Source organism: Nicotiana tabacum, chromosome 7, assembly GCF_000715075.1.
Source record: "Nicotiana tabacum cultivar K326 chromosome 7, ASM71507v2, whole genome shotgun sequence".
Classification (NCBI taxonomy): Eukaryota; Viridiplantae; Streptophyta; class Magnoliopsida; order Solanales; family Solanaceae; genus Nicotiana; species Nicotiana tabacum.
In genome coordinates, this window is record NC_134086.1 from 134,776,559 (window position 1) to 134,803,898 (window position 27,340).

The 27,340-nt window shown below is 36.1% G+C and overlaps 1 protein-coding gene across 1 annotated transcript; it reads right to left on the minus strand.

Annotated features, from left to right (window-relative positions):
- Positions 1-13,127: 13,127 nt before the first annotated feature.
- LOC107765095 (E3 ubiquitin-protein ligase ATL31-like) lies at positions 13,128-14,948 on the minus strand. The gene has a single exon (XM_016583701.2). It carries the CDS (start codon positions 14,688-14,690, stop codon positions 13,377-13,379), a length of 1,314 nt encoding a protein of 437 aa, XP_016439187.2. The 5' UTR covers positions 14,691-14,948; the 3' UTR covers positions 13,128-13,376.
- Positions 14,949-27,340: the final 12,392 nt, after the last annotated feature.

The following is a 27,340-nucleotide window of genomic DNA, read 5'->3' on the forward strand; positions in this document are numbered from 1 at the left end:
CATAGTTGCGATATCAAATCTCCTAAATTTGTGTGTGCATTTATGTGATCCAAATCCAAATCTCAACGGAGTCGGAATGTATTAACAACCACGGGTGCATTGATTGCGACGTGGTTCGAGATGCATTTTCACGACGTTGCAATTCTATTAAAAAAATAATAATAATAAAAGCGGTTTAAAGTTGATAAAAGCACATAAATTATAATATGTATTAAAATCGGATATTTAGCCAATACAACAATTTAAGTGACCGTGCTAGAACCACGGGATTCGGGGGTGCCTAACACCTTCCCTCGGGTCAATATATGGCTTACTTAGAATTTCTGGTTCGCAGACTTCATTTGGAAAGTCGAATATTTTCCTCGAATAGGGATTCAAGATAAACCGGTGACTTGGGACACCAAAAGTCAAACCTTTCCCAAGTGGCGACTCTGAATTAAATAAATAATCTCATTTCGAATATTGTTACTTAAATTGGAAAAACTCCCTCACGCATTTACCCTTCGGGGCGGGCGCGCAAAAGGAGGTGTGACAATATTCAGTACAAAAATATTTTTTCTCTACTTGGTCCGTTCAATATACACTAAGTATACTAGTACAAGAAGTCGGAATAAAACCACTCCCATAATCAAGATAAATTATACTTTAAAATCTTGTGCTACAATCATCAAGATATTTTGCCCAATAATATCTTCTATTGTGAATATAGTTTATTAATTATGAGAACCTACAATTTAATCTTCTGTGCATGAGCTAAGACTCCATACACTAAATTTTCTACTACGTAACTAAAGGACATACATGTAACAAATGATCTATTTAAAATAGTATTTTATTGATTTGAATAAATCAAATAAATAATTATTCCATAAAGAATAAAACACAATATTATATCGAAACCGCATAGTTAATAGTATATCCCAATAATTAGTTTTTAAAAATAATTACCTTTGATTAAAAAGGCTAATTTAGTTACTTATTTTATTTATGAAAATATCCAGGAATTATTCTTAACGTTGTCAACTTTACAAAACTTAGGTATCGCCAATCCAATTAAATAGGAGTACGTAGTAGGATTGCAGCCGGTAAATACTTCCCTGCATTTCGTATTAAACTATATCAATTTATCATTGTTAAATAATCTAATAAGGTGAAGATACATGTTACTAATTAATTATGGAGATATAATATAAGTCTATATACAAACACACATATCATGCGTCATTAATTATATATAAATATTGAGTGCAGTTAATTTTTATTGGTTGCTTTCTGTTGACTACTAGAATAACATATTAATACTCATATTATATATGCTTAGATTCCAGCTTCACGGGTGACATTTAGTATGCTCATACCAATTGTTTAATATAGATTATACATGTAATATAAGATATAGTTGCAATTCTCACCTATCACCGCAAATTATTAAAGTACAAGGTAGAAAAGAATACAAGGTTAGGAAGCACTAACCTTGTTTGGTAACTAATTAGCTGATAACGATACTTCAAGGTGAACACTTGTCTTATGCAAAACCTCTAGAGTAGCTTTTAGGACCACAAATACATGAATTATTATTTTGGACTGTGACTTTGCTATGAAGTTTGACAAATAAGGATATTTTGGTAGCTCACCGGTAAAATCGAAGTGGCAAAAGGAAATCTTTGCACGTTCTTTTCTGTTCCAACTTTGTTTGAACAAAAAGATTATTAAAACAATATGAACATTAAAGTTTGGTGGTGAATTGGCTTTTAAGTTTAGTGAAAACCAGCGATGATAGGCATATAGATCTTATTTTGGAAGAAATCTTGTCTTACATCAATGGTTAAGTAAAAAATAGAATTTCTTTTGTTGCAGAGACAGTATGGGCAAGATGTTTAACAAAAAAATAAATTTTTAGTCAAAGCTAGAATTTAGAAGAACACGGGTTACTGATAATCAAAAGAATGTATAAAAGGAAGTAATTTAAGTAGTAAGAGAGTAATCAAGAGAAAAACAAGTAAACCAAAGTTTATATCAATAGTATTTCGTGTCCTTACATTTGATCAGATGTCTCCCTTTTATAGATATCTTGGAGATATACATTTTATCCAAATCATAATGAGGTTATTATGAGTAATTAAATACATTTAATGCTACGTTACATAATCATTATATTCAATACAAATTTTCTAACGTATTCCACATTTAATGCCTATTAAATGTCGTATCTGCACTCTTTTCTATTGTCATATTCATTCCTTTTGATTCTCTGACATAAATGACTTAGATAGGTACGAGTACTAGGTTATTTGTATTCCTGCCCGTGCCTCTTTCTCTGCCATTTGCTCGTATCTGTTGCAACTCGTGCCTCTTGGCTAGTTGTAATTCTTTGACCATTTGACCAGTCTACGTATTTCGACATGTATTCGTCACGTCACCTTTATATTTAAATATAATTTTTCCTAATACAGATAGTCTCCCCACTTTCCATTTATTCATCAGTTGAATATTTGGGAAGTGGATTTCATTAAAAGAGAATTTTTGTCACCATTAATGCTATGACAAAATTGACGCTTCAATTGTCGCTTCCATTTAATGCTCCGTACACATGTCTTTTATTCATTAGTTCTGCAGTTTTGCAGCCCTTTTCAAGGCTTTTTATGGCTCCACTATTCACGAAGTGTCAGTTACCATTATTATGGTCCTTCCATCACTGCACTTTTACCTTTGGCGGTGGCGTATTAATATAAATATAACTTCTCTCCTTGTCTTTTACCACATAAAGCTTATTAAACACTTAATTCCTCACATTCTTCTTCTTCGTCATGTCTTCACCAAATCCTAACCCTAGGAGAGTTCCCATTGTTGATACCTTCCCTAATGCCCCTATTAGACATAGAAAGGGAGGTAGACTTCGTAGCTTACGGTCTACTCGCGGTGGTGGTTCGTCTATACCTTCACCTAGTTCTGGTCCTTCTTCCAGAACCAGAGGTTCCCTTTCTCACAGATCTTCTTCCAGGGATAAAGAACCTTTTGAGCCATTACGTGAACCTTTAGTAGAGGAAATAGTCCCTACAGAATTATCTTTTTACCATGATAGAGAATCTCTTAGAAACCAGGTTTCCATCTTAGATCGTGCTGACGCTTACCCCACACAAATTACAGAAGTTTTAACTCCTATAGTTCGCAAAGACTGCCATTGGAGTAAATTTTCCCATTATTATCCCTAATCCAAATCAGAGAATTACTTCTTACTTGACTGGGTTCTCTTTTGTTTATACATACCCTTTCACTTTAGGGTTCAAATCAGCTATTAACTCGTTATTCTTGAATTTTGCCAATTCTTTAATGTCTGTTTGGGTCAAATGGCCCAATCATATGGAGAGTTGTTTACTATTTGAGGCATCTAACCAATTTGGCTGACGTTTCCTTTACTTTACCTCACCTGATTCATCTTTACTCCCCTAAACTTTTTCGTAATGGCATTTTTACCCTAGTGGCTAGGAGTAAGAAGGTTTTAGTGAGCGCTGAAGATGACAAAGACCGTGGCTGGTACGCCCGATTTGTTGTTGCCCCCACTGTTGGTTTAGTGAGTGAGAATAACGTTCCCTTCCCTGAGAAGTGGAATTTTGCACGTAAGTACTTTATCCATCTCGTACCTTTTTCCTTCAAGTTTATCAACTTCTCTAATTTTTCCTCCTTTTTTTAGCAACCATTGGAGTGGTGGAAAATATTCCCAATTTTCGTGGTTGGGTAGATAAATTGCTGAAGGTCGCACCAATAGATGGTAGGTCTTGGAAAACACTTTCTAACCGTTACGGTTGGAAAGTAAAGACTCATGGTAAGAGTTTTTATTTCATCTTTCACGCATGTATATATTTTTCTTTATGGTTCTAACTTCCATCCTTCTTTTTATCAGGATTTGCTATTTGAGAAGTTACTGCTGAAGCAGTTGCGGCCTCTCGTGTCTCTTCGGGAACCCGTACTCCTTCGGGAACCCGTATCTCTTTAGAAAGAGCCCGAGAAATACTTGGGTGCTTCTTATGCAAAAAGGAAAACTGTTGAAGAAGGAGACTCTGAAGAAGAGGAAGAGGGGGTTCCATGGTGACGAGGCCACGAGCTAGGAGACGCATCGTCTTTGATGACGAAGTTGAAATTTCCCCTCGTCTTTCTGTTCCTCTTACCGAATCTGTTGAAACCCCAGTAATAATTCCTGACGATGACGTCACTCCCCATGATACCCATGAATCTATTGATCAACTTTTCTTCAGTGGTTTTGGCAGTGGAAGTTTAGGGCCTGTTTTAGATGAAATACCCTTATCTTCTTTCTCAACTCTCGTGCCTGTGATTCCTTCCTTACCAACCCCAGCTGTTTCTGTTCCTTCTTTTACGGTTTTCACTTCCTCTACCGCTCCTCCTTCAACAACTCCCCCTCATATCGTTCACCATACGGAAGCGAGCTCTTCAAGTAGAAGTGCCGCTATGAGGAGGGTAACCATTGAAGTTCCTGCAGATAGCAGCCTTTTGAGGAAGTCAGGTCAGGTAGACGTATGGCTGGAACCTTTAATCGGTCCAATTGAAAAAGCAAAGCTGGAGAGCCATAGTTCCCTGACTCTAATGAATGATATCGTGCATGCCACTTTGAAGGTACTTTCCTTCTCTCCCTTCTTTACCTTATAATTTTTTTTTTATCTTTGGGATTCTTATATTCTTATTTCCTTTCCTTTTTTTAGGCCAATCTTATCGACACAGAAATGATGAGCAGAATCCCTCTCTTGGAGAAGGTAGCACGTGATTCTCAATTGGAGGCGATCAATTAGAAGGAACAATTTGAGAGTGCACAAATTGATACAGAAGATTTACAAGAAGGCAAGAGTACCCTAGAACAGCAGGTGCAGGCCTTAATTTTAGAGTTAGCGGTTGCAAAGGCTTCCTCAAGCCAAGCAGAAAAAGAAAAGGAACGTCTCGAATCTTCCTTCTCAGAGCAACTATCTAAAGCCAGCGAAGAGAACAAAGAGTTGAAGGCTCTTTTGAGTCAAAAAGAAGTTTACGCTGGGGAGCTCGTGCAAAGCTTAACTCAAGTACAAGAAGACCTTCGAGTCTCGACTGACAAGGTTCGTGCTTTAGAGAGCTCCCATGCCTCTCTTCAAGCTTCTTACAAATCCGCCTTGGCTGAAAACGAAGAGCTAAAAAATGAGATTGCTGATTGGGAAAAGGATTATGAGACCCTTGAAGAAAAATCTACTGTTGAAATAAGTTGGGCATTTTTGAATTCTCGTCGAGATACCCTAATTGAAGCTGGCCAAGAAAACTTCACCCTGGAGTCGGAGTTATCTAAGATCAATGAAACCATTAAAAAAGCTCAGCAAACTCAGGACTTCTCTTCTCCCGTGGTTGAAGCTCCCGTAAATGTTGAAGCTGATACGGGTATCCCAACTCTTTCAAGTCCAATCGAGCTTGTTGCTGCAAGCCAAGTTGAAACCGCATCTGTTGATGCACCTACCCAAATTGAGCCCATTGCTATTGATGCTCCTGCTTTAGTTCCGCAAACTTCCCAGTGACCAATTTTAATCATTTGAATGATTTTGTTTTTTATTTTTATTTTGGAAAATTGTAATCAAACCCTTAGCTTCATATGAGAGTTGGATTTGGAAACGCAAGTCCCTAAGTCTTTTATGGGGCAATTTGTATAAACAATTTCATATCTTTATGACTAAGTTCGTACTTAGTCTTCAGTTTTTATATATTAAGAAGTTTTTCATGTTATTATCTTAAACTTCTGGCTGTTTTATTCTTGTCTTTATTTTTAAGGACTTATAGAATAATTCGCATTTTTGTTCTTTGAAAATGCTTCTGTTAATCTCATGACTAACTAATTAAACATGAGTTTTATAAAAGAGGACCCTTTTATATTTCGACACTTAATGAAGAAGACGTCTCAACTTCATAATGGTGTTATCATACGATAAAAGAAATAGGAACACACATGTTTCTTTGAAATAACTTTGACAAGTTTTGAATAATACTTTACATGTAATTGAATTACATCTATAACTTTCTCGTAACTGTTTTTCTTGTAACAGATTTTTTCAAAAGAAGAATAATAGACACGGAGTTTTCTCTTATAACCCGTTTTAGTACATAGCCTTTACCCTAACTATAGTGAGATTTTTCTTTGACCTTAGCTCCTAGCTTCATCTCGTGACCTTGTGACTTTTACTCAGTACTTGACTCTTTTAGGCTTGATTTTTCTTAATCTTCTTTGCTTTCTTTATACACATATCTGTGTATATTATGTAGTCCCCCAAGTGTTTGAGTGTTGAAGTATGAAGCCTTGAGCACTTGATAGATTCTCTCATTTGGTCCTTTTCCTGAAAAGGGAAAACATACGGGACTCGGAGATGCGATTTTAGTTGAAGACTGCTTAACCCGTATGAATTTCTATCAGAATAATTGTAACCATAGGCCAGGAATTTTAGGTTATTCCGTGTGCCTTACAGGTCGTGACTCATCATTTAGTACGGGTTAGCTTTTTGCCTATCATCTAAAATTGTTAGTAAAATTTTAGCAATTCAAAAATTAAATTTGAAATAGTGATACGTGACCGTGGGTATTTCTTAGAAATAGTATCTCTTCAAATGAACAACATTCCAATGTGAAGGTAGTATCTTGCCATCCATTGTCTCCAGCTCATATGCTCCCTTGCCCGCAATATCACGAACTCTATAGGGTCCTTCCCATGTTGGACTTAATTTACCCACATTAGCTACCTTTATGGATTGAAAAACATTTTTAAGTCCCCCACTTTGAAGAATCTGAGGCGCGCTTTGCGGTTGTAATATCGTTCTATGATTTGCTTTTGTGCTGCCATTCTTATCAATGAAACTTCTCTCCTCCCCTCGAGTAAAGTTAGATTGACCCGCATCTCCTCGTCATTAGATTCTTGTGTCGCCTATGTGAACTGCGTACTTGGTTCCCCTATCTCAACTGGAATTAAAGCCTCAGCTCTATAAACCAATAAAAATGGTGTTTCTCCTGTACTTATTTTTGCAGTTGTGTGATATGCACATAAAACTCCAGGTAACACTTCGGGCCAGTTACCTTTTGATTCCTCTAATCGTTTCTTTAAATTATTGATAATAACCTTGTTCGTTGATTCTGCTTGCCCATTACCCTCCGGATGATAAGGTGTTGACGTAATCCTTTTAATTTGTCAACTTTGAAAGAATTCTGTGATTTGTGCTCCAATAAATTGAGGACCATTATCACACACGATATCCTTTGGTACACCGAATCGGCATATGATATTCTGCCAAAGAAAATCTTTGACTTCCTTTTCTCGCACCTGTTTAAATGCTCCTGCCTCCACCCATTTAGTAAAATAATCAGTGAGTACGAGCAGAAATTTTACTTGTCCTTTTGCTTGTAGTAATAGACCCACGATATACATTCCCCATTTCATAAATGGCCATGGGGCAATGACCGGATGTAATAATTCCGCAGGTCTATGCATATTGTTACCGTACCTTTGACATTTATCACATTTGGCCACGAAACTTCCTGCTTCTTTTTCCATTTTAGGCCAGTAATAAACTTCCCTAATTAAGGTTCTTACAAATGACCTTCGTCCTGCGTGATTCCCGCAATGTCCCTCGTGTATTTATTTCAATACATATACTCCGTTTGTGAAGGTCCGAGGCATCTTGCTAGGGGACCACCGAACATTTTACAATACAAATTGCCTTGCTTTAAGCAGTACCGAGCAGCCTTCTTTCGAAGAGCATGAGCTTTCTTCTTATCATCAGGGACAGTACCATACTGCAAAAAAAACAATAATCTCGTTCCTCCAATCCCAAGTTAAATTATTAAAATTTACCTCATTCTTATCAGGATCGAGAACTGAATGAAACAAATGTATAACTGAGGCGTTTGCATCGCTTGCCACATCAGCTGCAGATGCGAGATTAGTTAGGGCGTCTACTTCAACATTTTCATCCCTTGGTATTTGTATGACTTTCCAGGTTTGAAATTGCTTTATCAATTCCCGTACATTTTCTAAGTATTGTTACATCCTTGCTTCCCTAGCTGCATAAGTTCCCAGCATTTGATTAACCACGAGTTGTGAATCACTCTTAATTATAATCTGATTTATGCCAAGCTCTCGTGCCAATTCTAGACATGCAATCATAGCCTCATACTCTGCTTCATTGTTAGTTATAGAGTGACATTTAATAGCTTGTCGAATGGTCTCACCCGTAGGTGGTACCAAGACAATCCCTAAACCTGCACCTTTTACATTAGATGAGTCATCAGTGAATAAAGTCCAAGTTCCCGGGTTAGCCCCATTGAATACCTGTAATTCTTTTTTCTGCTTCTAATTGCATCTCTTGGCTAAAATCGGCCACGAAATCAGCTAACACTTGTGATTTTATAGCAGTTCTAGGTTGGTACGTGGTTTCATATTCACTCAACTCTATTGTTCACTTAGCTTGCCTACCTGATAGCTCATGCTTATGTAATATATTACGTAAAGGGTAAGCAGTTACTACAACGATATGATGACACTGAAAGTAAGGTCTTAACTTTCTAGATGCCATGATTAATGCAAATGCAAGTTTTTCTAACTGAGGATGCCATGTCTCCGCATCTAACAAAGATTTACTAACATAATAGATATGAGATTGTTTACCTTGTTCTTCTTGGACCAAAACAGCGTTTACCGCAACTTCTGAAACAGCAAGGTAAATGAGTAGTCTTTCCCCAGCCTTTGGTTTTGCCAGCAAAGGTGGATTTGATAAGTACGTTTTCAAATTCCCGAGTGCCTGTTGACATTCCTCATTCCATTCGAAATGATCTTGCTCCTTAAGGGCTGAGAAGAATTTGAAACACTTCTCTGATGATTTAGAAATGAATCTTCCCAAGGCTGCAATTCTCCCTGTTAATCTTTGAACTTCTTTCTTGTTTGAAAGTATATCGGGTATTTCCTCAATGGCCTTGATCTGTGCATGATTTACTTCAATACCACGGTTAGAAATAAGAAAACACAAAAACTTACCTGATGCAACACCAAAAGCATATTTTTCAGAATTTAACTTCATATTAAATTTGCGCAAAATTGAAAATGTATCAGATAAGTGTGATATGTGATATTTTGAATACTGAATTTTAACAAGCATATCATCTATATATACCTCCATAGTTTTTTCTAAATGCTCTAGAAATATTTTGGTAACTAACCTCCGATACGTTGTGCCTGCATTCTTTAGACCAAAGGGCATTACTTTGTAACAATAAGTCCCTCTGTCTGTTATGAATGAAGTTTTTTCTTCATCTCCCGAATCCATTTTAATCTGATTATAACCTGAATATGCATCTAAAAAACTTAATAGTTCGTGACCTACAGTTGCATCAATCAATTGATCTATGTGTGGTAATGGGAAAGAATCTTTAGGGCAGACTTTATTAAGATCTGTGTAATCTACACAAACTCGCCACTTACCGTTCTTATTTGGAACCACAACGTTGTTAGCTAACCAGTTAGGATATTTTACCTCACGAATAGAACCAACTTTTAGCAATTTTGGACTTCTTCCTGAATCACCTGATTCTTGAAAGTTCCTTGCTTTCTTTTCTTTTGCTTGACAAGAGGGTACGATGGATCTTTATTTAGTTTATGGGTCATCACCTCTGGGGGTATTCTTGTCATGTCAGAATGGGACCAAGCAAAGCAATCCACGTTAGTTTTCAGAAATTCAATTAACTTACCTCTCATACCTTGGCTAAGATTGGCTCCAACATAGACTTTTTTATCAGGCCATTGAGCAAATAACACGACAGGCTCTAATTCCTCTATTGTTGTTTTAATATTTTCATTCTCTTCTGGTTCTTGAATGGTATCAGGCCTTGAATCTACATCTGTTTACCCTTGTTCAGTTGAGGTTTGTGTTGTGGTGACCTCAACTGTCTTCTGTGATTGCTATTTACCTTCATTTCTCGTGCTTGTATCTGCAATAGAGTTGATAGCCCTGGCTGTATGTTGATCTCCACGAATTTGACAGATTCCCCATGGCGATCGAAATTCAATAACTTGATGCAAGGTTGAAGGAACAACATCCATTTCGTGGATTCATAGTCTCCCAAGAATCATGTTGTAAGCCATCTCCATATCTACCACCTGGAACTTTGTATCTTTAACGACTCCTTCAGCGAATATGGTGAGTGTTACCTCTCCTTTCGTGAAGACACTAGAATTATCAAATCCAGATAGAGTATGCGCCTTTGGTATCACTTTATCTTCAGCTTGCATCTCACGTAATACTCTCAGTAAAATAATATTCACGGAACTACCTGGATCAATCAAAACTCGTTTCACATTAGTATCATGTATAATTAAAGATATTACCAATATGTCGTTATGAGGGGTTAATACGCCATCTGCATCTGCATCATTGAATGTAATATTGTCTTCCTCTAAAATATGTCGCACCCGTTTCCCTTGGGTAATTGTTACTTTGGAAATTTTGTTAGCTGCAGTATATGATATACCATTGACGTCTTCACCTCCACTTATAACGTTGACAGTTCTTTTGGGAGAATGTGGTTTTGGAGGCTCCTGCATGTTCTTCATGTAAGCTTGCTTGCCTTTCTCACTGAACAACTCAGTAAGGTACCCTTGTTTTAATAAATGATCAACTTCACTTTGTAAAAGCATGCAATCTGCTATTTTATGTTCGTGGTCATTAAGAAACTCGCACCATTGGTCAGGGTTGCGCCTGTTTGGGTTCGATCTCTTTTCCTTTGGCCATCAAACCTTATCTCTCATGCTTCTCAAAATAGCTACGAGCTCGGAGGTGCTGGCGTTGAAGTTGTAACCACCGAATTTTGCTTTTAATTTTTTATCATTATCTCGTGACTCATAGTTGTTTCGCTCGTTCCTGAATCTTGATGAAGAACCTGATTCTCTGTTTCTTGATCTGTGATAGTACCTTTGATTATCCTGCTTTGACCGTGAATCCTTTCTCGCAGGTCCTATGTAAGGCTCGTACCTATTTTTACCGGATCTTTTTTCGGTCTCCGCACGTCTCGAACTTACTTTTTCTTCTTTTTGAAATCGTGGAACATTATCTTCCTCAATCCTCAATTTTGTGCTATACCTATTATAAACATCATTCCACGTTGTAGCAGGGAATTCTCGAAGGCTTTCCTTGAGCCTCCTCGTAGCTTCCGAGCTTTTTTTGTTCAAATTACTTGTGAAAGCTATAGCTGCCCAGTTGTCAGGTACACGCGACAATGTCATTCTTTCTCTTTGAAATCTGTCCACAAATTCTCTAAGTAGTTCTGAGTCCCCTTGCTTGATTTTGAAAATATCCTCCATTCTTTTCTCTACTTTTTGAGCTCCCGAGTGTGCTTTGATGAAAGAATCTGCAAGCTCAGCAAAAGAATTTATAGAATTTTCGGGTAAAAGAAAATACCATGTTAGCGCACCTTTGGTGAGCGTTTAACTATATTTTTTGACTAATACTGATTCAATCTCCTGCTTAGCCAAATCGTTGCCTTTTACACCCGTCGTGAATGCAGTCACGTGATCTCGTGGGTCTGTCGTTCCATCATATTTTGGAATATCAGGCATTTTGAACTTTTTTAGAATTGGGAGTGGAGCAGCACTAGGTTTCTAGGGTTGTTGTGAATATCTATCCATATCTACCCCTTTGATATGGGCGTCACCCCGAGTATCTGCTCTATGCGCTCACTTTGCTCCTTGAGCTGTTTCTACAAGGTTAGTACCAAGTTTTGTAAATTTGAATTAACTAAATTACCTGGTTCTCCATCCTGCGATTCACTGGGGGTTCCACCGCTGCCTGAATTAACAATCCTGGAACGAGGGTTCTCCATAGTGTTGTTATTTGGAGTAGGTGTGAGAGTACAGTAGGTAACTGGCAAACCAAGGCCTGAACGGCTTTATTAACCTATGCGGTAAAAAGTTTTTGCAAAGCCTCATCCATAGCTTCAACATTTTCGAATTGAGTCTGTCCATCAGTACGAGTACTAGGTTATTTGTATTCCTGCCCGTGCCTCTTCCTTTGCCATTTACTCGTATCTGTTGCAACTTGTGCCTCTTGGCTAGTTGTAATTCTTTGACCATTTGACCAGTCTACGTGTTTCGACACGTATTCGTCACGTCACATTTATATTTAAATACAATTTTTCCCAATACACAAGAGAAAATAGTTTTAAAAGATTGTTTTGATTGAAAAGTGTATTTATTCGTTAAAGATTGGCGTTGCATGTATCCCACTAAAACTATACTATTAAATATGGAAAATACTGGAAATTACATTAAAATTATATACTTAACATTTAAAAAGAATGTTCTCAAATTCAATTTAACCACCTAACTATGATGACATGCCTACATCGCAATAAACTCACAAACTGACCAATAACTCGAGAATAAAGAGAAAAAAAAGACTTCTGGTACATTAATTAACTGATAAACCAAACTTAGTTGTCGAGATCAGTTACGTACGAAATCAATGTCCTACGCCTAATTCTCCCAGATCTGTGGACCACTGTTAGAGTTACGGAAAGGTTCATTCTAAATAGTACTAAATTAGCTTAAGACTAGTAATCAAGGGCTGAGGTAGGGTGTCCTTTACGGGTTCCACCGAACCCATTAGATTATGTGTAGATCTTATATTTATATTAGAAAATTTATTAAATTTATATATAATTGTGAACCCAATAATTAAAACATGTTATGGGTTTGATGTCAAGACCCACAAACTTCAAATCCTAGTTACATCTCTACCAGTGACATTATTAAAATGGATCAGAATCCTCTAGCACTTCCATCTAATTAATCATAATCCTTCTTTGAAATCGAAACATTCTTTACTTATCACAAAAAATCAATATCAAACCCCCATCATCTTGACTAACAAAGATAAAGAATAAGGGAAGCAATTTCGTACTCTTTTCCGTTTTGATTTTTTTTTTTTTTTGGATTGGACAATGAAATTAAGAAAAAGAAATACACGTACTTACATCACTAGAGGACATTGTCCAATCAGGAAAAAAATAAAATAAAATACATGAGACTTTTTTTTTATTACAGCAACTATAGATATGCACAAAACTAAAAATAAATATAGAAAAAATTTGAAGATTTTTTATTTTATAAAAAAAATAGTAACAAATATGTTTTTCTACTAAACCTGTAAAATTGAAAGTCAACTTTGGGCTAATATACATTTATACCTTGGCGTAAAGTCAAGGCCTTAATTTTCAAGGTGGGGCCCAACCTATCATGAGGAAGACGGTCCTCTTTTATAGCACACGAAAAGTCGCCAGACGCGTCTCCAAAAACGGTTATCTCGAACCGGATTGAAGATTTACTAAACCGGAGATCGAGTCGAGTCAGCAGACATCAAAGAGGTTTCATCACCTTTTGGTTCCAAGCATTTAAACGACGGTAATTTGACGGCGTTTTTCACACTTCCAGAGGTGGAACCCTCACCGGTTTCAGCTCCAACTTTTGGTGATTTTATTGATGAACCTCTAGAAATGAATGGTGGTGCAATAGTGAAAACCCACCGGTCCGAATGTCCTTCCGGTTCGGACCGATCGATCCGTCTGTTAGATCTAGCACCCCTGCTGCTTCCCTCTCCAGTACCGGTTCTGTACCCTTTTCTTGAACTTCCGTTTCTTGGTAAGGCAACTCCAAAGCTCTTAGCCCGGTTCAATAATGCCCGGTTCATTACCTCCTTACGAATCCCCTCTGGTAACCTTAGGGTGTACCGGTCCAAATTCTCACCCGGTAGTACTAGTGAGTGGCCGGTTGAATGTGACCTGAACTTGCTAAATATCCTTGGCTTCATGGAAAATGATCTTGGTGAAAGAATCGGCATGTTGAAACTCAAGTTTCTCTTTACTCCCGGTTTAGTTGAACCCCCTTCTTCTTGCTTCTGAACCCGGTTCGGCACGTTGAAGCTCAAATTCCGCTTCACTCTCGATCTAACTGAACCTTCTTGTTGTTGCTGCTGAACCGGTTCTCGTTGTTCTTCGTCGCCCTCTATGCGTATCGAAACTTCTTCGTTTTGCTGTTGAAGCTCAGTCCCCGGTTGTTGTTGACCCTCTTGGTTCAACTCGGAAACTTGGGCCGGCGGTTCACCGGGTTGAGGGGCGAGGTTAGCTCGGCAAACCGGGCAAGTATCATGAGATTGAAGCCAAGCATCAATACATTCAGGGTGAAAAACGTGATCGCACTTAGGAATTAAACGCAGCGTTTCATCATCTTCAAACTCGTTTAAGCAAACAGCACACTCCAAAGCTCCTTTACCAATATGGTGATCCTTCACTTCAGCATATGTAAAGGTCGGAAAAGTCTCAATAATGGCTGCATCAAGTCCACGCGCCGCTGCAGCACGGCGGCGCATAGACAGAGCTCGCCGAACGCTGCCGCTAGTAGAGGACTGAGTACAGTGTCGGATGTAAACAGAGAAAGCGGCCATGAAAAAGAGCGCTGCAATTAGAACAATTATGATAATTGCCAGAGGTGGATTGAGCTTTGCATATTGAAACTCACTTTGATTATTTTGTGGCTGTGCCGCTGCTTTGGGAATTATTACTACTAATAGACATGAGAAGAGGAACACAAAGAGAAGATAATCAGAAACTGACGAGTTCTGCTTAATTTTAGAATTACCCATGTCGCATAAATCTAAGGAAATGACCTTGGAAGTTAATAGATGGTGCTTATATATAAGCTTTGAATACCAAGATTTTAAAAATGAACTTGTTTTTGCAATTTGTAGCCGTAGGGGGTTGGGTTTGATTGACCAGCAAGAAAGAAAGAAAGGGGGATCCTACTTGGCAGATGGAATTGAAAAGGCAGCTTCTTCAAGAAAATGCTTAATTGGTAGCTCTGTGTATAAAAAGAGAAGATAGGCTCTCTTAATCATACAGGCTGCCGAGTTCTTAACAATTTAATTCGGTTACTAATATTTTGTTATTTTGGTTATAGCCAGTGGTTTCAATATGGGCGAGGCCGGGCTATTCCAGCCCATCTCAGGTGGACTTTAGCAATTGATGGGTTGGGCTGGGTTAGCTCACTATTTTGATGGGTTTTATAATGATCAGTCCATCCCAGTCCTATGTGGGCTGCGAGCCCCCATATGCCGGCTCATTTTTTTCTAAAATATAATTTTATATTTTTTCTTTAAGTTCTAACTTAAAAAAAATAAATATTTAAAAGCTAAAAAAATTACATTGGAATTTTTTTAGAGAACTTAATACTTATACTGTTCCAATATATCACAATAAATACTAAAAAAGTAAAAGACAAGACTATATTTCATTCAATAAAAATCAAAACTCAAAACAAACTATTCAAGAGAACGTCCATGATGCTTAACGCTTATGGGATATCCAGCACATCATCTTCATTAATCACATTTGAATCCTCTTGTGAGAAGATTGTCTTAACATCTTCACTTTCACTTACATTTACAATTTGTATGCAATATTAGTTAGTTAAATATAAAAAATAATTAAATTTTTAAAACTAATTAACGTTTTAAGACTTTGGTCTTCTAATATGATGAGCTTAATAAACTTTAAGCTTGGAATACTCTTCTAGATATTTTTTATGTCATATAATTTTGATTTATATTTTATATATTTTAAATACACATTTTTATTAGGTCCACGGGCCGGCACAGCCCAACCTCAGTCAAGCCTCACGGGCCATAGGCTTTTTCGGGCCGGGCTTAAAAGCCTCGTTCATAAATGGGCTCCAATAATTCTAGCCCAGCCCTGCTAGATCACGGGCTGGGCTGGCCTAACGAGCCAAACCCCAAGCCCATATTGACGGTCTACGTTTTTCATATGCCTCAGCGAGGCGTAAACCTCAGACACGCGGCGTAAGCTCCATAGATATTTAATTTTTAATATTTTATAAAATAATATAATTACAGTAAATATTTATAAATAGGTAAAATTGTATAAAAATTAAAGAACATTATAAATATGTTATATATATATATATATATATATATATATATATATATATATATATATATATATATATATATATGTGTGTGTGTGTGTCGTCCCCACAAAAAACTAGTCAAAACAATCTATTATACGCTACTTACAAGCACAAATAACTTGAGTCGAAAAGAGTAAAGTTTTCTATATGGAAGAACAAAAATGATGACTTTGCTACTATGAAGGAGAATGAAGTTCTCTTTGTATTTGTACAAAAAAATTGAATATTCGTTGTTTTTGGAAGATATTAGCAGACTAGCTGACAAGATAAAGAATTAGGAAAGACCATAAATTAATGCTCCAATCAATAAAAAAAGGTCTTCATTTTTAAATTTAATACATTTCAATCCCTTTTTAAAACTTCTGAGAATTTTGGGTATTATATGAGGACTTATTCAACAAATTTTATTTTAATTTGAATTTTTTTTTTATTTCCGCTTCACTACAAAAACGTGCCTCAAACTTCCGGACATACGCCCCGAATTGCTGGGTGTACGCCTCTTGAGACTTTCGCCCCACATCATCGCCTCGGGGCATTTTTGATACGCCTCGCCCCAAGGCTCGTCCCGGGGCTCGCCCCGAAAATGTTTTTTAAAACACTGGTTATAGCTATGACTATTCCCGCTTTCTACACAGAATATTTATATTGATATTAACTATTAGCAATGACAAAAAGATGGATAAATGTAACCCTAAATTTAATATCAGAATTAGTATCCTAATACCTAGGGGCGTATCTAGGGGTCAGGGGCATGTGAACGCATGCTCCCTTCCCTATATTATTTATAATAGTGTTATATTTTTTCTTTAAAAAATTATAATTGTGTGTGCTCAAGCTCAAAATATTATACGATACATTATTTATTGGGCACACCTCTCTAAGAGAGGTTTGGAGTTCAAATCTTATGTCAATCTTATTATTCTTTGCCTTTCTTTTTTCGCTAGAATTAGGCACCTCCACGGAAAATGGGCACGTCTGGTGTCACTTATTGTGTATTAATTAAGTATTTTTTGGTTTAATTTTTTCTTTCAAAATTTTCAAGTCTAACACATTAAAATTCTTATTCTTCTTTTTTCACCTTAAAATATTACTCCCTCTAGTCCTAATTTATGTGTCATGCGTTTTTAGTTCGTCCAAATACGACTATTATACTTTTTTATTTAAAAATAATTTAACTTTAAAATACCTAATTACCCTTAATAAATTGAGTTAATATTTATAACTTAAACTCTGTATCGAGTCAAATATTGCCACATAAGTTAGGATAAAAGGGGTGTATAATTAAATGATATGTATATTAAAACTAGTAGTAGATGATAATGTAGCATATAATCAAGGCTTAATTAATCTCACCATTTTCGATATTGAGTAATATATATATATATATATATATATATATATATATATATATATATATATATATATATATATATATATATATGAAAGAAAATTACTATTCTTAAAAAAATTTGGTTTGAACTTATAATTTCAAAATTGCAATGGGTGCAATAGTAAGAACTAAAGGTTAAACCCGCATATATTCTAAATTCATCTCGTAGGGACAGTGCATCCATCTTCTCAAAATTCTGGATTCTACTAATACCAAAAACTAAAAAACCCTAAAGGGTCGTTTGGTATGCGGGCTAAATTATCCTGGGATTATAGTCCCGAGATTATACCTATTACTATTTTATCTCACATGAGAGGTGGAATAAAATTATACCAAGTTTGATGGGATAAGATGTGATATCCAGGATTAAGTCTGGGACTAAGTTGATACCATGTTTGGTTGATGGTGTAATTTTATCCCGGGATAAATTTATGCCATCAACCAAATATAGTATTAATTTAATACCACACTTCATCCCCATCTTATCTCAACTTATTTCGCGTACCAAATGACCCCTTAGAGTTATAAAAAATGTGAGAAAAGATAGGAAAGTGAGAGGAAAGAGTGGTCTCTACTTGACCATTTTTGTTTCTTGGTAGCTAAATAGTATCCGTAATCCGGGGGGAGGACAAACGACTGGGTCGGGTCAGATATAAGACGGGTCAAAAATTGGTAATGTAAAAACGGATAAATTATTCGACCAGACCCATATTCCATACAAATAAAAAATTGGTTAACCAGTGGATAATATGCATATCCATATTATTTATGACTTATTGAATATGATTACTTTTGAGAGAATTTCTAATCTTCCAAACTTGAGTAACCCTCAATTTGAGGCTTTATAAATATAAAAGTTAAACCGATTAGTTATACATTAATTATCCATTTTCTAAATGAATAATATGATTTTTATCCATGTTTAATCCGTTTTTAAAAAATTCATTATCCAACCCATTTTTTTATGAATAATATGAGTAGTTAACTATTTTATTTTGCTTCCACTATTCGCAATGAAACAAAAATGTGATTTTCGTCCATTAATTATTGCTTCATGAATCACGTAAGAAAAAGGAGGAAAGCAAAAGAATCATGGTGAGAAGTCTAGAGTGATCTTCTAGAATAATTTTATTTCATTATTTAAATTTTAAGTGGCGGAAAAGCTAATTAAAGTCGTTGTGGAATATTAACTTTTCCAGGTCCATATCGAGCTTTGGAATATAACCGCGTTCAAATTGAGATCCAACTGTATAATTTTAATTTCACTATTTCTTTCACGAATCGAAAATATTATGGTCCACCATAATAATATATCTTTCGAACAATATAAGCTGTCACTTATTTTTTCTTAGATATAAGAGAACATTAAGTTTTATTTGAATTACTTCTAGACGATTGCCTGATTAATTTGTAAGAAAATAAAAAAAGGAAACAGTTGCTTCTTTAAAGAGACATGCATGCACAAAGACTAATATAACTTTTTTTTTTTATTGTTGGATGTTAAAATACAATCTTGAAAACATTACTACTCTTGTTTGGAATTTCTTATTGTTGGGATATATACTATTAACAATGAATTTTAGTTTGGATATAGTATTTATTATGGAACAATTGTTTATTCAATTTTAATAAAGTTTTAAATAACTCATATATTCATTTGTTGTGTCCTTTACTTATATAGTAGATGGTTTAGTGTATAAAGTTTAGCTTATATACAGAAGATTAAATCATCGGTTCTTATAAGTATAAAGATTATGTTCACAATCTAATGATGGAATTGGACAAACCATCATCAATGATTGTAGCACAAGATTAAATATAATTTATCTTGACTATGAGAATGATTTAATTCCGACTTCTTGGGCTAGTACATTTTGTATGTATTGAACGGATCAAGTAGAGATAAGTATTTTATACTGACTTAATAAAATAAATTCTCTAGCCATTAAATGTACTTACACTCTTAATCTTGATATAATTATTATTAGTTGTGTATATTATTATTGTTTTGATTTATTAAAAGGCAAGATCCTTTCGTGGGTCAATATGCCTGGTAAATTGGATAATGATAATATACATTGGCAAAGTAATAGTTAGTTGATGGAATCCATTTCTCGGTATAGAGATTGATGATACACCTTTATGAAAGCTTATAAGTTTTCATGTGCCTGCAAGTGGATTTTGTATCCGTCACATGAAATAAGTTAAGCGAAAGTCTAAAGGAAATAGTCAATGAATTAAATTGTTAGTAATTTAATTTATTTGATTAGTATCTAAATCTTAACATGAGGTGTTAAATAATGTTTAATGGAAGAATTTCTAAATTGAACTAAGGAGTGCAATTACGAATTTTTAGTGGAATAATTCGTAATTTATTATGGTAGTATTAATTCGGATATTTCGAATTAAGTCCATAATAGGAAGCCTCGATAATTAAATACTGCGGTCCCTGCTGTGACCGAATAAATAAGAATTAAATGGAATTATATTTCTTGGTGGAAAAGTAAAGGTTTAGAAAAATGTTTTAAGCCCTAAAACCTGTGGCTATATAAAGAGGTCATCTTCAATAAGGAGACCTGAGTTTTTTTACTACACGATTTTCCTAGAAGAAACTCGCCCACACGAGTTTCGCTAATTCCGAGCATTATTTGGGTCACACAGCAGAAGACCGTGGAACTGGAGGATGATCTCGTGGATGGTTTTTGTGCATGCTTGAAGGTCTTTTGGTGATTGCAGTCACGCTTCAAGAAATAAGTATCGATTTTATGTTTAATTAAAATCTGTGATTATGTATTGTCTATATTACATGCAAGTGATCCTGGCTATTTGTTTCCGCTGTTCATACCTGGTTTCCATCACTTATACCATTTTCGAAATAGATACACCATTGAAAGTGTAAGTACTCTTGGAATCAAAGGGATTTAACGGCCGGTTTCACGTTTTAAATTAACATCTAAACGGAATAATGGAGCACAATATCTTAGCTTCTTTTTCCAATGAGAAACACTTGGGTGGTTGAATGGTCTATTCATAGACGGCATCACATTTGACAAGATGGTGAATTGCGTTAGAAGTCTAACATTAGCATGTTTTCCTATGATAACACCGCTTTGTATAATTAGGCAGCCGCCACCCTTAGTAAAGAGAAGGTTGCCAAATGTTCAGAAGAATCAACATTTAATCGCATGCCATCAGTGCTTAATATTCTTCTAAGTATACATACTTTCTTCTCTTCTTGGTATCTAAAATCTTTTGCATCCTATTCTGTTAAGTATTGCTTAATAATATTTTACGTTAAATTCTCACATAGCTTACGTGCAGAGGCAGACCCACATGGTGTCAAGGGGGTTCAGTTGAACATGCTGAAAAATTATATTGTATGTATTGATAAATTATACTTAAGATGATATTTGTGTAGAAATTAAAAAATTGAACCCACTTCGCCCCAACATGCTCTTGGTCGAGGTGGTTAAGCAGTTCAAGCTATCTAGGCGGTGCTAAGTTCGAGTCCCGTTTTGTCCATTTTCTAATTGTTCTTTCAATCTGTATTGTGGGACAAGTGTACGCAACCGATGACCAAGAAGATAAGTGTGTTTCAAATTAACCAGAGTCCCTCTAATATTACTCTCATGTCCACTCGTTTGTTATTTTACTATGTTACTTTAACTTCCTTTTTGCCAGAATACAATTTATTCTATAGTTTAATCTGCTAAAAAAATCAAACCTACCTACAAAGTGAAATTTGTTCGTTATTTCTTAAAATTTGATAAAATGCAAGTACATTTGTTGAAATTATTTATAATTAGTTAGTTTTATTTAGTTTAGTAACGTTTATTTGTTTTATATTTAATTTTCTAGTTTGGTATATAGCTCCAAAAAATTGTTACTTGAATTAGTTTAGTATTTATAGATTTATTCTCTTCGCTCTTTCAGATAACAACTTCTTATCAGTAACAAAGAAAATTTAAATATTTTAGAGTTAATAAATTTTTGTTAAATTGAATTTTTGAAGTAAAATTTGTAAATAATTAAATAAATTTCTACAAGCAGATAGATAATTTTTTTGTACTTTTTAAAAATATTTTTAATTATGTTAAAACTATAGAGTGCCCAACTATAAAATAACTTCATTTTGAGATTGTGTTAAGAATAATAAATAAATAAATAAATAAATAAATAAAATGATCAAATCTTCGTCGTCATACCCAACACTATTTATACTATTACTTGCGCTCGTCTTTGACTGAACCCGCTTGCGCAAATCCTAGGTCTGCCACTGCTTACGTGTATGAGTTATAATAGCCTGTTATACATGCTCAAACATATATATGTATATGTATGGTGTTGAACAGTTCCAGCCACTTGCACTAATTTTTAATTAATATGATATTAGTGCAAGACTCTTTATAGGGTAAAATATGCTATGCTAGGTGGCTGCTTAAGAGAATGACACGTGCAACCTAAGGCGAGGGATAGTTAGAACTGAAGATAATTATCTCGTTTGTCACCGGAAAGAATGACACTCATAAAAATACAATAAATACCCTTTGCCCAGTGGCATTTAATGGAGAATATTCCATAGCATTTAGTGCGCTGCCCATTACAAAGAATTTGTCATTTATGCTCACCGTTACACCTTCGTCAATGGCCCTCATAATTGACATTAAAGAAGAGCATAATCCTAAGACCTTGTTCCCTAGGCGTAACTATAAGTAGTGAGATCTCTTATCATTGTAAGGGGGGAATTTTCTAAAAAACTTATGCTATAATCTATTAAAAGCTTACACAATTTTACTTTCTTGTTCTTTGGTTTCATCACTATTGTGCCCGAAAGCTCTACCCCCCGAATTATTATTTTTCTTGATTTTTTGTTCATCTCAAGCCTAAGTATTGCGTATTATTTAAATTATTTTATTATTTTAATTAATTCACTTATTTAGAAACCACGTATAAATTTAACTATACCATTTTAGGGGTAAACAATTTGGCGCTGTCACGATCCGAATTTTCCACCCTCGGGAGTCGTGACGATGCCTATTCATGAAAGCTAGGCAAACCGAGTATTATAGATTCATTAACCTTTTTACTTAGCCTTTTTAATAATTCATTATAACAGGTGATCAGCAACGAAAATATTATAATAAACAGAAATGCGGAAGACGAAAACTAATAGTTTAACCATATACTAGTGCAGAATCCAACATATAACTCTACCCAGAATTTGGTGTCACAATGTCACGGACTGTCTACGAATACTACAAACAGTGGTCTGAAAGATAAATAAAAAGATGTCTCTGAAATACATAAAAGAAACATAATGGAAAGATAGAAGGGGACGCCAAGGTCTGCGAACGCCTGCAGGACTACCACGGGTCTCCGCCACTGGACTGAAGGCAGCAACCTCACTGTGGTCCTAAAGTTGCAGTACCGGGATCTGCACACAGTGCAGAGTGTAGTATCAACACAACCGACCCCATGTGCTGGTAAATGTCTAGCCTAACCTCGACGAAGTAGTGACGAGGCTAGGACAAGACTACCAAATAAATCTGTGTAGTTATATCATATACATCAAGTAATAATGACAGAAACTAGCAGTTAAAGATGGGAAGGGGAAACATACTGCGGGGAATATCATGTACAAATAAAATTTCAGTAAAGAAGTGAAAGGAACACAAAAATTCAACTGTAAGCAAGAATAAGAAAATCAATGACAAGTGCACGACATCACCCTTCGTGCTTTTACCTCACTCAACTACCGTTTTACCTCTTGTTTCTACCACCAATTCGCTTGTATCTAGCCACAATTTACTTAAAGATATCAATAAATGCTAAATGAATAAATTCTAATGCATGAAAATAGGTTTTCTAATGATTTTCCCAAAAAGTCAAAAAATCGACCCCGGGCCCACATAGTCAAAACCCGAGGTTTGAACCAAAATCTGATTACCCATTCACCCACGAGTTCAAATATATAATTTATTTTAAAATCGGACCTCAAATTAAGGTCCAAATCCCCAAAATTTGAAAAATCCTAAGTTCTACCCAGAACACCCATTTTCTCCCATGAAAACCCTTGATTTTGAATTGAAATCATGTGAAAAGATGTTCTATATTGAAGAAAATGAATTAGAAATAACTTACAATTGATTTGGAGAAGAACTTTTCTTTAGAAAATTGCCCAAAAGAGCTTAGGGTTTGAGAGACTTTGAAAAATAAAGAAAATTTCGTCTAAGTCCCAATTAACTGGTCGCAGCTGTCGCAATTGCGACATGAGCTTCGCAAATGCAAACAAGGCCTTGCATTTGCGAACCTAGGCATTGTCTGATAACCTCGCAATTGCGAACAAGTCATCGCAATTGCGATACTGGCCCTCCTCTGATGACTTAGCATTTGCGAAGGAAGGTTCGCAATTGCGAACACTGGCAGGCTGGGCTTTCTTCTCAAATGCGATCAAGCCCTTGCAATTGCCAAACCTGTTGGGCTTGCAATTGCGAAGCCTGACCTCGCAATTGTTAGATCAGAGCCTGCAACACAACTGAACGTGCAACAACCATTTCTCTAAGTCCAAATTCACTCTGTGGCCTATCCAAAACTCACCCGAGCCCTCGGGGCTCCAAACCAATCATGCACGCAAGTCCAAAAATATCATACAGACTTGATCGTGCGATCAAATCACAAAAATAACATCAACAACTATGAATTAAACCTCAAATTCATGAAATCACTCAAGATAATCAAAATTACTATTTTCTCAAATAAAGGTCCATTTTATACTAAACGAGCTCCGATTCTTACCAAACTTCACAGATTTAACTTAATTATTATATAATACCTGTACCGGGCTCCAAAACCAAAATACGGGCTCGATACTATCAATTTCAAACCTCTTTTTATTTCCAAAATCTCTTATAATTTTAGTTCAACAATTTCTTTCAAAAATTCATTTCTCAGGCTTGGGACCTCGGAATTCAATTCCGGGCATACGCCCAAGTTTCATATTTTACTACAGACCTTATGAGACCGTCGAATCACGGGTTCGGGTCCGTTTACCAAATGTTTACCAAGGTCAACTTTAATTAATTTTAAAAGCCAATTGCCTTATTTTACTTAGTTTTCACATAAAAGCTTTTCGGAAGCGCGCTTGGACTGTGCACGCAAATCGAGGTGAGACAAAAAAGAGTTTTTTTAATGCCTCGGAACACAAAATTTACTTTCAAAACGAGTGATGACCCAAATTCTCAACCCTCATTGGTCCGCCAAATGACGCTTTTACCCTTGAAAAATGGAATATGTAGCACATATGATGCATCAAGATGGTCTTTTATTTTTGGGTATACTTGTCCTAGACGGACCCAACCCCTGTGTTGAGTCCCCAAAGTCAAATGCACATGATGCAAACAAGCGTTCCTACTAAGGATCCGACATGAGGCTAAGTTTTTCTAGGTTTAAAACCTGGGTGTATTGTTCTAGACTTGGTATACCCGAGCGGACAACTCGAGCCGAGGGGGGCTACGTATCGGGAACCAAAAAGCCATCCGGCTTTGTAACTTGTCTGAACCTCTTTCTAAATTAGGATATGACACTAACATAAAAGAAGTCACGCCAGCGTGCACTTCCCCGAAGATGAGAAGAGAAGGGTTTCGCAGCAGTTTATATACAGTTCAAATAATATCAAAGTGGTAAAAAGCAACATTTAGCACATTAGGCCCAAAGATGTAATACAAATTAGATAATAAAGAAAAGCCAATTATAAAAGCTATTCTAAGCTCGAATTCTAAACCCTGAACCAGAAGTTCTGGGTTCTTGTCCCCAACAGAGTCGCCAGAGCTGTCACACCTCCTTTTTCTACCCCGGAAGGGGTATAAGGGATTTTTCCAATTAAAGTGACAATAACCGAAATGAGATTATTTATATCAAATTCAAAGTCTCCACTTGGGATAATTTATGGTGTCCCAAGTCACCGGTTTAAAATCCCAAATCGAGGAAGTTTAACTCGTATTTATGGTCTGCGAACACAGAAATCCGGTAAGAAACTGTTAACACGGGAGAATGTGTTAGGCATTCCCGGGTTCCGTGGTTTTGGCACGGTACCTCAACTATTGTTGTTGGCCAAATTATCTGATTAATTACATATTTAAAACTATTGTGCATCCTATTCCTTGTACCCTATTTAATTAATTATTGAATTATTCTGGAACAAGTTACGATTGTCGTACACTTGTTTGTTTGGTACACATTGCGAATCGTATCATGGGAAATGTACTCACGATCTACAATATATTTATTTTATTAATAGGATTAAATTGTGGCCGGGTCACATAAATGTACCTCCAGATTTTAGAAATTAAGCATCACAACTACGTCACGGGAACCGTACCCGTAGTCACGATGATTTATTATTAATCACGCCTAAGGAAAAAGCTACGATGTTTATGAATATTAACGGCCTAAGCATGCTCCTAACAATCAAATCAATTGAATAATGCAATAAAGGTTACAGTTTCAATATCTCATTTCAATTTAGCCCAACAACCCTACAACCCGACATGAAAGCTCAATTTCACAAACTTTAGTACCCGAGCCCTTTAATCTAATTTGACGTAGCTCAACCGACGAATAGCAACCCAATTTCTATACTATGACAAAATCATGTTCAGCTATAACCAATTCGAGTAAACACGATCAGATAACCGAGAAAGAAAATTCAAAACCATGGAGAATAATTACAGAAACAACGGGATCATATCACCAAACAAATAATTAACATTAAGCTCGAATAAAAGAAATAGAGAATGAAAGTGTTGACCTCAATATAGCCGGAAAATTGATTGTTTTACAGTTTTGAACTCATAAATGTGACAAACTACGGGCGAAACTTGAATTAGTACCGCAAAACTCAAACAAACCCGGATTCAGACCCAAACAAGCTCAAGCAATGAACTTCCGATATTAAAACTCCAACTCTATTTTTGTTTTGATTTTGTTTTTCCGAAGTGATATTGAATCAAAAGAAACCAAAACATCTTGGTATTTTCTTCATTGTAGTAATCATATTAGTCCATTTCTGTATCCCATTTGTGCAAATCAGTTGTCACCTTATAAATACAAAGGGACATAAAAGCGGCTACTTGTGCAAAATTGGCAGAAGTAGAAAAAGGAAGAGCATAATAGCTCCTTTTTTCCTAGAGATTCAAGAGGTTTTGGCTGATGGTTCTGGAGAAGATGACTGTGTGTGGAGGCAGAAGGGTGGTCCGACGGCTTTGGGCAACGAAGCAGTGGTAGATGGGTCTTAAAATGGGGTGGCCGGCGGTAATGAGTTGAAGAAGAGTGAGACTCATCTTTGGGGGGTGTTCTAAGGTTAGAGATGAAGAAAGCAGCAGCTGGTCGTTTGTGTGGTTGGCGTGATGGTTCAGTGGTGGCCGTTTGGTGGTTGGCGTGATAGTGTCGCGGCTGACATGGAGATGGAGTTCTTGCTAGGGTTTTTTTTGTGAAGAAAAAGACGGTATATGGTTTTGCGTCCCCCCAAATCTGCTGGAACGACTGGCTCTTCTTCGATCTCAAAAAACGGCTCCCCAAGACTAGGTTTTTTTGTTCTTTTTAAGCTTCTTTCTAGGGTTTTAGGGGTATTAAGTGTCACGACCCAAACTGGAGGGCCATTGACTAGCACCCGACCATACTTGCCGAGCACCAACATACATTTTATCTAACCTTCTTTATTATCTTTTAGGGCTGATGAGATCAATATAAATGGTAGACATGGATCATGGACAACCAACCATAAAATATGATGGCATGAACATACATAACATGGGATGACCAGACAATCAAGAAACTATACATATATGGTACGAGCTACCAGCTACCATGAAAGACTATACAACAAAAACCAGCCGACAAGACATACCAAACTATACATGAGT

Coding starts and splice junctions, on each gene's coding strand:
- LOC107765095 (XM_016583701.2), bottom strand. CDS start 14,690: ATGGGTAATTCTAAAATTAAGCAGAACTCGTCAGTTTCTGATTATCTT.